The sequence below is a fragment of the Sturnira hondurensis genome, unplaced genomic scaffold (genome assembly GCF_014824575.4).
Source record: "Sturnira hondurensis isolate 20B ecotype Veracruz unplaced genomic scaffold, ASM1482457v3 Scaffold0006413, whole genome shotgun sequence".
In the NCBI taxonomy this organism is placed as follows: domain Eukaryota; kingdom Metazoa; phylum Chordata; class Mammalia; order Chiroptera; family Phyllostomidae; genus Sturnira; species Sturnira hondurensis.
The window spans coordinates 51,921,660-51,933,527 of record NW_028079044.1 but is presented as its reverse complement, the minus strand read 5'-3'; the positions used below and the strand labels follow the sequence as shown (position 1 = coordinate 51,933,527).

Sequence of the window (11,868 nt, the reverse complement as noted above, 5' to 3'; positions counted from 1 at the left end):
ATTATTATTTTGTTAAAGACATGAACAATAAAATGAGCCCTACAACAGCACTCGGCACGTAGCAGAGGGTCGATAAGCACCTGCCGGCTGAAAGCCAAGTGACGGCTCAGATGGGTTTCCACTGCTGCCGAGTTTGCTGAGAGTGCCACTCCTGTCCTCCTTTATAATTTACATATAATTTAAATTTATATATAGTTATACACCATTTATATATATATATATAATTTTAATTTACTTATCTTTAGAGGGGAAGGGAAGGAGAGAGGGAGAGAAACATCAATGTATGGTTGCCTCTTGTGAGTCCCCCATTGGGAACTGGCCTGCAACCCAGGCATGTGCCCTGACTGGGAATCGAACCTCAATCGTCTGCTTTGCAGGCCCGCGTTCAACCCACTGAGCTACAGCAGCCAGGGCAATATTTTTTACTTGAAAAAAAAATACATATGGAGCACACAGTAAAAAAAAAAATTCAAACAGAACACACACACTCACACACACACACACACCCCAAAGGGGAGGAGAGTCCTCCTGGTCCTCTGTGCTCTCAGCTGGCCCTGCAGATGCCACTGTCTACAATTCCTGTGTACATTTCCAAATATGTGATGCATGTTCCAAAGAACGTATGTAAACTCCTTTTTATTTGTTTAACACAGAGGGGTTTAAATCCCTAAATGGCTTCTTCCTCTAGGTTGCAAGCTTGGCTCCTTGGCCCTGAAACACGCAGGTCAGCTGTCCCATGCTCCAAACCCTTGATGTTGATGGACAGCTGGGGTCCCCAAAATTGCCCACGAGGGATGGGGAGCAGCACCAGCACTCCGGCCTCCTGCTCCTGGCCAGCCACTGCCTCTGTGCCCAGGCCCTGCGTGCATCAGTCCCCCCACCTGTAAGAGGGGTCCTTAGACTCCCTTCAATCGCTGGCGACAACCTCCGTCAGGGCTGGTCCCTGCAGTGACAACAGGCGGGGCTGCGAGCAGTGGGTGCGCGTCCATGCAGCAAGGATTTGGCAGGGGCCTTGGCGGGAGGGCTTAACACGGAGGCGAAATGGGAGCTGCGAGACTTAAGGGATGAGGAGGGGCGGTGACACAGGACTTGTCCTTCCTTCCCTGCCCGCCCTAGGAGCCAGAGCCGTTCTCTGCTTCTCTGCGCCTCCGCCTCCCTTCCCGACCCTCCCAGTCCCTCCATCTGCCATATAGGACAAGGTTTTCAAGGTCTGGGCGGTTCTTTTTAAACGCGTTTTTTCATAAATACTAAAAGGTAGCCCAGCATTTTGCAGAGGGTCTTTACCTGAACCACAATGGGGTCAGTTTAGCCAACTACAAAAAAAAATCAACCAAATACGGAGTCAATTGCAAAAAATACATCGACAATTAATTGATTACATAGTGGGTATTAACAGTGGCTAAGCCTCCCTACAGGGGGCAGAGCTTTGATAAATATTCCCCAGGCTCCTTTACTATCACTGGTAAAAATGAAAACGTTTTCTCTCAACAAGACTTGGGTTCCTCGGGCTCAGACACTGCAAGCCAGGAGCCCCCTTGTTCGGTTACACACGCCCCTGTCTCCCCGCTCTCCCTCCCAAGTCCTCCCTCCTCCTTCCCTGCCTTCTCTCTCCGCCCGACCCACTGGCGTCCCTGCCCCTCCCTCCAGGCGTCTTCCAAAACCCGGAGCGGAGCACGGGTCCTGGAGGATCCGCGCATGCGCAGGAGTGGTGCCGGCTCACCGCCCCCCCGCCGGGCCCCTCCCACCCGCCACTCGGAAGCTGCAGGTCGGAGCCGGAGCGCCCGCCGAAGCTGCTCTATCTCGCTGCGGGTCCGTCAGCCCGCCGGCTTCTGCTCCGGGCCCAGGGTCCCGGGCTGTGTAAGTGCAAAGTGGGGGCTCCCGGCAGGGGGCGGGCCGGCCGCCGGAGGGCCGTCCGTGTGTGACGGCTGGCGTGGGCCCGGGGCAGCAAGTCCAGTTGAGGGTCTCTCCTCCGCCCGCACCTGCCCCGGCCACCTGCCGCAGCCGGGCCCCAGTGCGCACCTGTGCCAGGCCCCGGTTTCACCTGTCCCCGGTTGTGTCCGCACTTGCGGAGCACCCGCGCGCACCTGCCCCCCTTGGGCCCCGGCCGCTGCCTCCTCCGAGCGCGGCGGTCGCCCCTTTCCCTCCGGCTTCCTCGCCTCGGCCGACGCCCCCGAGTTCAACGGGGTTTGCCGGCAGGAGGGCGGGGTGCAGGGTGCAGGGGTCCGGGGCCCAGCCGGCCTCCGAGCGGGGCTGCAGCTCCCGCCCGCCGCCGCCTCCCCTGCTCCTGGATCTGGGGCCGCCCCGTCGCGGTACCTCTTCTGTTGCCTCTGGACGAAAAGTCGCACCAACGGAGCCGGACGGCGCGGGCGCCGGGTCCCGGCGGGGATCCCCGTGCCGTCCGCTCGGTGGGGTGCAGGGACAAGTGTCGACTCCACGCCGGCCCGCGCCGCCTGCCCGGGCTCTCCCTGCGTGGACGCGTGCGGCCCAGACGCTGCGCCGTCCGGGGCCGCGGCCCCGGCTGCACTGAGGGGGCGCCGCGGCCGGAAGCTGCGGTTGGGTCGGTGCAGAGGGCACGGGGCACGACGCCGGAAACAGCGGCGGGAGGGCCAGGTGCGGGGATTGGGGGGGGGGGGGGGGGCCCGCCGCCGGGAGACTCCTGGAGGGCTCGCTGCGGGTGGTTAGCGTTTCTTACCTGGTGGGGAACTGCGTTCTGGGGCTGGGGCAAGACAGTTGTCAAGGAAGATCGTTTTCAGGTGACAATTGTGTCGACACGTCGACCCCGTGCCGGAAGCCCACCCTTGGAGGCGAACGGCTTTCAGTCCAGTCACAGCTGTGCCGCCGTTGCTCTCGCAGGACTCGCCTGGCGCTTCACGGAGGCGCCCGCCTCGTTCACGCCCTGCCTGGCTACGGAGTCTCTCTCCGCGGATATGCCTAGTTCGGGCAGCTCCTAGCAGTGGGTCCGGCCGCCTGTGGCTGTGGGTGCCTGGCTTCCTTCACGGAATTTTTGAGGTTCACAGAGTGGTAGCCTCATCTGTCCTCCGTTCCTGGCCGTTGCTGAGTGGGCCCAGGGGTGTCCTATGTGCGGCCCGTGGCTGCCTGCATGCAGCCCAGGGTGGCTGTGAATTCACAAAATTGTGAATTAAAACACGACGAGGGTATTTTTGTGATGGTGTGTCGCAGTGTATTTAATGTACGGCCCAAGATAACTCTGCTTCTTCTGGTGTGACACAGAGACCCCAAAAGGCTGGACACCCCTGTTGGTGTGGACGCCCGCCGTTTTCTTTCTCCCTCGCCCTTTCACAGACGCTCCAGCCCTGGCCACTCCCTCTGGGTTACCTGTGATAATACCGCTCCGAACCTTCCTGCGCAAGTTTTCGTGTCCACGTGGGTTTGCAGGCCTCTCTGGTGTGTAGCTAGGAGTAGAATTGCTGCGTGTGCGGTAACTCGGTTCAGCCTTTGGAGGAACCAGCGAGGTGAAGAGACATGTTCCATGTTGGGTGTTTGTGTTGGGTGAGTCCCTGAGAGCTGGGTCAGTGCCGCCTCCTTCCATCCCGTGCTCCCTCGAAGAAACCGTGTAGACGCACAGTGCAGTGGCGTTTCGTGTGTTCGCAGAGCAGTGTGGCTGTCACCACAATCAGCTTTAGAACACTGATCATCCCAGAGAGAAACCCTGTACCCCACTAGTAGTTGTATTTGTTGGGACAAATGTCCCTCCCCCGTGGTGGCTCTTCAGTCGTTTCTTGGTTATTCTTGACTACAAATTACGAATTTATGTTGCATTCCATGAAGAATCTGGTGGGGATCCTAATCAGAGTAGAATTGAGTCTGTGTCTCAAGTTGGGGAGCATTAGTAGCTTCGTGATACTGACTCCTCTGCTCGTGAATATACCTGGGACCCGCCTTCGGGTCAGTGCAGAGCCTGGTACAGGGGACGGGCTCACTGGTCGTTGAGCATGTGAACGAGGAGACTTTCTACATCGGTAGTTTCAACTGCAGCCTTTCACGAAAAAGAAACCTAAGCCTCAGTGACCCTGCATGTCTCACTCACGGTCATGAAGAGTGATGGCCAGTGCTAGAGACGATCTGTGGACTTGGTGCTTGTCACGCGGGGTCTCTGCCCACTGCCGCCCCTTTTTGCTGATGATGTGGGCTTCCCGATCACTTTAAATTTTATTAATTCAGCCTCATGGGTAGGTGTCTTTTCCCCGATGGGGCTGTGTGGGATTTGTATATGTGTAAATGAAGGTCTGAGTTTGGGAGAGCCCGGTGCCTGGCACGTGCCTGCTGCGCCCACACTTGAATTGGGAAAGACCGTAGTAAAGGTTGGGATTCCAGCAGGATTCGAAGGTCCCAGTTTCTGTGACCTGTTACACATTCATTTGGAGTGCAAACGTATTGTGTGACTCGATGCAACGTCGTGGTGCAGTATTGCAGCGACAGGGCCTTGTGGGTTTCTCTGTCTCTCTTTTGTAACCCCTGTCCTCCCGGGCCTTCCGGCCCTACCCTTCATCTGCTCGGCAGTGCCCAGGGCTTGCTTGGCGCTGCAGTGAGGTGATACTTGTTATCAAGGCCCTTTGTTCATGAACTCTGGGCCTCCCCTCCCTTCTCCGCACAGTGGAGGCTTGGACCAGGTAAACGTTTTTCAGTTTCTTTTGAACTCAGGCCTCCCTTTGAGGAGCACAAAACTCTCAGATCTTCCCCCAACCCTTATGATGTTGAGACTCCCCCAAGGGTGGCACACCTCTTCGTGGAGAGTTGATCTGATTTTGGTTCTTTGCAGAAGACTCTTCAGAGAGTTACTGCGGGCAGCAGGCAGCAGGGGGGACTGTGCCACCCTTTACAGAGCAGGTGGTGAGCTTTAAATGCTGCCTCCGCGCTGGCCTCTGCGTGGTCTGGCGCCACTGTGTCGTCTGTGAAGTGGAAGGGATATTTAAAGGTGTAAATGAAACAACATGCACATGAACCATTTATGCCCTGGGCAGAAACAAAGTATGTTAGCAGACTAGAGAGTCTTTTTTTAAAATTTTTTAAATTTTATTTCAATTTTTAAAAAAGATTTATTTATTTTATTTTTAGAGAGAGGGGAAGGCAAGGAGAAAGAGATGGTGAGAAACATCAGTATGTGGTGGCCTTTTGCACACCCCCTACTGGGAACCTGGCCTGTAACCTAGGCATGTGCCCCAACTGGGAATCGAACCTGCAACCCTTTGGTTCTCAGACCTGTGCTCAATCCACTGAGCTATACCGGCCAGGGCAGATTCTTTTTTTTTTTTTTTTTTAAACACAAAAATCTTGTCCACACTCCTCTGTCCATGTGTATTTTGGGGTTGGTGGAGAGTAAGGGGTGAAATACAAAGTCCATCTTGGGATAGGTGGCCCCATACTGCTAACCCCACCACCCTCTTCCTCTCAGCCCAGGATGAAATTCCTGCCCTTAGAGTCAGAGACAGGTCTTGTGGAAATGACCTTCTGGTGTTCTTGCTTCACCTGGTTGCTGTGGCAGGTTTTGGTGACCCGAAGGCTATGCAGTGTGAGGTTCCTGTTTAAGAAAAAGAAAATAAAACCACACATACAAATTAGACACAGGGCCACGGGGGGGTCCTTGCACGTGGGACCCTGAAGCTTAAAGCTCCTGGTGCTGGCTGCCTCTGGCTGTCAGGGCCGGGTCCCCGCACCCAGAGTTGGGGGGTGTGGGCGGACTCAGTGGGAGTGTTCGTGGAGTCTTCCTTGTGAGCGAGGCGTTCCCCTGCTTGTGTGGCGTCTTTCTTATTCAACGCAGAGATCTCATTTAATTGCAGTACCTTTTATAAAAATCAGACTCCTCACTTGGAGATACGGTGTAGATTTCTGTGCGTCGAGAAATGACACTGAGAGCCTAGGGTCCCCATGTCCAGTTCCCCGATGGCATCAGCGTGCTGCACTAGGGCGCAGTGTTAGAGCAGACATCGACGCACAGTGATTGTCCTCGTTTTTACCCACGATTCAACTGGGGCTTGGAGTGGACACAGTCACCCACTCTGAGGGACTGGGGCGGCCTGCCCCAGTCACCTACATGGGTAGTGCAGGTCAGGGGTTGCCCCTGGTGCTCGGATCTCCTGGCATCACCATCTCCCTTGTGAAAGTCTGGGGGGCAGACGGCGTTCCATTCGTTGGGTCAGTTGTTCACCAGCAGACTCGGACGGAGGCCTCCTGGGGCCGAGCTGGCACATGGGCTGTCTAGTTTGGCTCCTCAATGGCGCTGACCATCAGGGGCCCCTGCTCCCTGTCTGCACTCGCTGACGTTGGCTCAGACAGGCCACGGCGCTCCCCTAGGCCCACCGTTTATAAAGGAGGGACAGTACCTGTGCGTGACCCCCCCTTTTATGGCAGGCAGTGTGCTGCATATTTCACGCTTACAGCCTTCCTTGATCCAGATAGACTGTCAGGGGAAGTTTTCTTTTCTCCATTGTTTTGCAGTGTAGGTGCTTAGGCAGACTGGAGTTCAAGTCCAGGTCTCCAATTCCAGTGAGGGGCGGGGGGTGAACTATCCCTTTGCCCCTTTGTTCATTCGGTGAACATTTCTTTCTTTTTTTTTAGAAGAAATGTCTTTTTTAAAAAATAAATTTTATTTATTTTTCTTTAGAGGGGAAGGGAGCGAGAGAGGGAGAGATATCAATGTGTGGTTGCCTCTCGTGCGCCCCCTGCTGGGAACTGGCCTGCAACCCAGGCATGTGCCCTGACTGGGAATTGAACCGAGATCCTCTGGTTCGCAGGCCTGTGCTCAGTCTGCTGAGCCACACCAGCTGGGGCAGCGAACGTTTCTGAATGAAGTGTTTCGACACCTGGCTGGGTGTTGGAAGCAGGAAACGAGGGTGCTCAGAGCCTGGCCGAGAGCGGTGGTGTTGGGGTGAGAGCTGGGGTGGCCATCTGCAGAGCTCTGGGGGTGGGCTGTGCTCCATGCTTTATGGGGTGCTCACCCTGACTCCCAGGGGGCCGGCATCAGGGTCCCCCCCTCAAAGCAGCCTACATGACTGTGTGCGCCTCAACACCTTCTCTCGTCTCTCCGGGCAGGGCCTTCAGGATGAGCGTCCCCGATTACATGCAGTGTGCTGAGGACCACCAGACGCTCCTTGTGGTGGTCCAGCCCGTGGGGGTCGTCTCGGAAGAGAACTTCTTCCGGGTCTACAGGAGGATCTCCGCCGTGAGCCAGGTCAGTGTGCGGGACTCCCAGCGGGCGCTGTACATCCGCTACCGGCACCACTACCCGCCTGAGAACAACGAGTGGGGCGACTTCCAGACCCACCGCAAGGTCGTGGGCCTCGTCACCATCACCGACTGCTGCTCGGCCAGGGACTGGCCGCAGACCTTCGAGAAGTTCCACGTGCAGAAGGAGATGTATGGCGCCACGCTCTACGACTCCAGGCTCTTCGTCTTCGGGCTGCAGGGCGAGGTCGCCGAGCAGCCGCGCACCGACGTGGCCTTCTACCCCAACTACGAGGACTGCCCGACGGTGGAGAAGCGAATCGAGGACTTCATCGAGTCGCTCTTCATCGTGCTCGAGTCCAAGCGTCTGGATAGGGCCACAGACAAGTCTGGGGACAAGATCCCTCTGCTCTGTGTCCCATTTGAGAAGAAGGACTTCGTGGGACTGGACACAGACAGTAGGTGAGTTTACTGAGAGGCCTGGGGTCCGGGCTTCATTCTTGGGTTGCTCCCTGACCTCAGGAAGGGACAAGGGGGGTACTCGGTTGCCGCAGGGAGAGAAAGGCGCAGTCATTCACGTCCGGACTGGAAACCTACTCGTGGCCAAGTTGTTCAGTGGGTTAGAGTGTTGTCCTGGTACGCCAAGGTTGTGGGTTCGATCCCCAGTCAGGGCACTTAATGAGAATCAACCGATGAGTGGATAAATAAGCAGAACAATAGAAATCAGTGTTTCTTTCTCTAAAAAGAAGAACATCAGTACATTAAAAAAAAAAAACAGGACAGCCTTTGCGTAAGGGAAATTCTGTAAGGGTTGCTGTGTTCACTTACTCCCCCTTCTCAACTGGAACCCCAGGGGAACCCCAGTGGGACCCTTGGAGCTGCTGCCTAGTATGGCGGCCATGGCCCCTGTGGCTCCTGAGCACAGGAGACGAGGCCGGTTGGAGCGGATGTGAGCTGTGAGTACAGTGCACGCCAGGTTTGGGGCCTTAGAACAGAAGAGATGATGTAAGGTCACTCATTAGTGTTTACCTATTGATTGTGTGCCAAATGATAGCATTTCACATAGGTTTGATTAAATAAATTATTCAAGTCAGTTTCAAGTATTTATTTTTGACTATTTTGTTTTACTATTTTTTAGAGAGGGGAAGGGAGGGAGAAAGAAATACTGATGCGAGAAAGAGACATCAGCCGGTTGCCCCTGGCATGTGCCCTGGCCTGGGAGCCAGCCTGTAGCTCGGGCACGTGCCCTGGCCAGGAGTGGGACTGCTGACCTTTTGCTTTGCTGGACAACACTCCACCAACTGAGGCAGACTGGTTGGGGCCTATTTCTTACTGGTTAAAATGGGGCAACTAGAAACTTCAGTTTGCTTACGTGGCTCACGGTCTGCCCCTGTCGGACAGCGCCGCCCTGGAGCTCAGTTCAGAGCTCGCTCAGGGTCGTCCTTTGGATTGAGAGGTGGGGGGCCGCATTGGAGGGGCAGCAGAGCAAGGGGTGAGCTCAGCTGGAAGTGGACCCAGGGCCCTGCCTCCCAGGCTGGGTGCTGTGCATGGGCCAGGCTCCGTCTTCCCTCCTGGTAGCCGCAGTCTCCACCTCAGGACATCAGGGGCACCACGGGGGACTTCCTGAGATCTGCAGCCCCTGCGGGACCGGGAGTGCTGGGCAAAGTGGGAGGAGGTCAGTGCTCAGGAGGTCAGTTCCTGCGGTTGAGCCGACAGCCTCACTGTGCACCAGGACCGCGGGTGTGTCCTCTGGCTCTGCCCCTCACCCCGCCCACCCTCTGCTCCGTCTCCCCTGTTGCTGCTGTGGCATCTAAGGACGGCATGTCGGCAGCAGCAGACGAGGGGCAAGCCCGCAGTGCAGCTATTTGCCCAGAGCAGGCCCCCTTGCTGGGGAGAGTGCAGGGTGGCCACGCCACTTCAGCCTTGTGCTCGGCATTTGTGTCGCTCCTCCCTCCTCTAGACTCCAGGTGACGGTCTCACAGGTGAGGAGTGAACGACGCGTGTGCACACTGGCCGAGGCCTGCTGCTGGTCAGTGCTCGGTGTTTCTTGAATTGACCTCAGGTCAAACACTGCCTTTCTGGTTGTTGGTAAGTGGGTGGAGAAAGTGTCACAGCGTTAAGAAACCGTTGGCCTGGTCTAGCCCTGCAGGTGACAGGCACAGAGTGGCCCTGCGTGCAGTGCCCTACAGGGTCTGGGCTGGTTTTTCTTTCTTCACCTGGACACATTTATGTGGCCTGAGGGGAGGACAAGGCAGTCACACCATGGCCTGTGCTTGGTTATTGCAGTGGCCCCGTGGGCACACGCCAGCTCGCCCCCCTCCCTCGGAGCTGGGGCAGCGAGATGGAGGAGCCTGGGCAGCTGCCTGGGGCAGGGCTGCTGTGCCTCCTGGGCCGTCAGGCGGGTCACCCTCACGGGGCGGGGCGGCACAGCTCACATGGCCCTCTGGACTCCCCATGTCACCGCAGCCTGTGGGCTGGCAAGGGCAGGCCTCTCCCCACTGCACTGACTGCTGGGTGAGCCTGTGAAGCCTCGAAGCAGCCTGGGCAGGGAGCCCTGCCCAGGCCCCTAGCTCAGTGCCTCCCCCTCTGCTGCACAAGGCACCAGTGACATTTTTGCTCTTCAACTTCTTGGCTTTGAGGCCGCAGACCCACTGGAGAATACAGCTCAGTTTCGCGATTAAAATCTGGGCTCACAATTTGGTGGGAGCAGCAAGACTGTTTCGGGATACCCGCCTGGCGTGGAGTGGCTGGGAATGCGACGACATGTTTGTGGAGCGTCCGCGGGCCAGGCGTGCCCTGGGCATTGGAGCGCAGCAGCGCATCGAACCTCACCCCGGCAGCCTGTTCTGACCGTACCCCGGACACTCACCCTTCACTCGGACTTCAGTGAGATGCCAGTGACCCCGGATCAGACCCCCGCCCCTCTAATCACCGAATTGCTGTGGCCTTTGCAGCGCCACTGCTCTCTCACCTTTGCCCCCGGGGCCTGGGACAGGGACAAGCCAGTGTCTCACCTGCAGCCCTTGGTAGGGGTGGTATGACGAGCCTGCCTGGGAAGGGGGCTGGGCTTAGGAGCTCAAAGGGACCTGTCTAGAAGCAGGCCCCGTTCTGGTTTTCGAGTGCTGGGGGCGGCGGGTCTTACAGAGTGTCCTGTGTGTCCCAGCCTCAGCAGGGCCCTGGTGGGTCCTCGCACATGGGGTGTCGTAGCTGTCAGTTATTTTTGTTCTTGTGCGTTTCTAATTTCGCTTGTTCTTTCTTTCTTTTCTTTCTCTCATACCGCCCTGTGAGTATGTTGTTGGGTCTGAAAAGGTAGGCAGTGAGCGTGTTACACTGGCCAGATTGCCCTCCGTGCTGCCTTCCCATCGCCTTCATCGCTGCAAACACAAACCCTCGCCGCTGCCTGGACCCCTGTGTCATCCCAGTCATCCTTTTGTTTTCTAATTGTTTTTGAATTTCAGCTTTTCAGCACGTAACCCACTGGTGTTTGAGCCCTGTGGAAGCACTTGCTTTGGGGACCCTGTTTGGTTTTCCTTAGTACCTGTGACCAGTGAGCCCTTATTAATTTTTTTATTTGTTTGAGGAAGCGAGATGCTAATTGATTTCAGCAGCTGCAGCAGGCTAGTTCATGGGCTGTTTTAATGCAAAAAGTTCAAGGCTGCAGCGCCTTGCTTGATCCCAGCTTTTAACTTCGCGCATCAGGCACGTGGTTCTTGGCTGCTGCTGGGTGATGTGCATGGCGGTGCTTCTGGACCGGGGTCACCAGCAAAGGGATGCTGCTGGAGGAAGCGGCCACTGGAGTTTCTCCTGCTTTCACCAGAGCATGCCGTGGACTTTGCCTTAGTGACTCCCCTTCCTGAAGGGCCAGGGGCTCCTCGAAGGCTGACACCAGTCATGTGCCCCCTTGACAAGGGCAGCCCTTTAGGGTGTCAGGGACGTAGGATCTGCTTGTAAACAGCCAGTGCATTTGGGTCTTGGGGACACGAGGACCTTAGTCATCGACCGCGGTGTCTTCCCTCCCACAGCTGTGCGGGCCTGCTGCCGCCTTTGCTCTGCACCCGCGTTGGTGAGAGGTGGCGGTTCCCGTTTGTGGAGGCTGATGTGCAACCCGAGGGGCCGGCGGCGAGTTTGCAGTAATGCAACCACAGTGCCCGAGGTCAGCCCCGAGGGGCACCTCTTGGTGTCCCAGGCCCCGTTGTGCCTCACTGGGACAGGCTTTGCCACCACTATGGCCAGAAGGCTGTTTAAGGCTCTGGTCCCCATGTGAACGCTGGCATCCTCGTTTACTTTTGTCTCAGTTGACACAGGCTGATGTTCTGGGGTTGAGGGAACGGAACACCAGTGAGTAAGTGTAGCAGGCATCAGAAGTTGAAGCTGCCGGCGTAGACCACGCGTGGCAGGGATGCTGCGGTGCCCGGGACCTGCCCCGGGGCCTGTCCTGCCCTTACCAGGTCCCGGGGGGGCATTGGGAGAGTAGCCCTGCCTGGGTGCCCCCCTTCCCCTACCCCCACCCCCTGGCAGGCATGACCATTAGCTGAGGTTTCTCCTAGACCTTGGAGAAAGGTCTAGGAGAACAGCCCTTCCACGTTCAGACCACAGGGGAACCACGAGTTCCTTTTCCTGGGCCACCTCCTGGCCCCGAGGGTGGAACTCACGGGCCTCCCCTGAGTGGCGGGTGCAGGAGAGACC

The 11,868-nt window shown here is 57.0% G+C and overlaps 1 protein-coding gene across 2 annotated transcripts in view; it reads left to right on the top strand.

Moving 5' to 3' along the window:
- The first annotated feature begins 1,744 nt into the window (after positions 1-1,744).
- TRAPPC9 (trafficking protein particle complex subunit 9) overlaps positions 1,745-11,868 on the top strand; it is a 234,196-nt gene continuing 224,072 nt past the window's right edge. The window contains exons 1-2 of one of the 2 annotated variants that reach the window (XM_037048601.1): positions 1,745-1,857; positions 7,051-7,644. In XM_037048601.1, coding sequence (XP_036904496.1) covers positions 7,061-7,644 — 584 coding nt within the window. In that variant the 5' untranslated portion in view covers positions 1,745-1,857; positions 7,051-7,060. The remainder of the gene's footprint in view (positions 1,858-7,050; positions 7,645-11,868) is intronic. The other variant, XM_037048600.1, reaches the window with a different exon arrangement.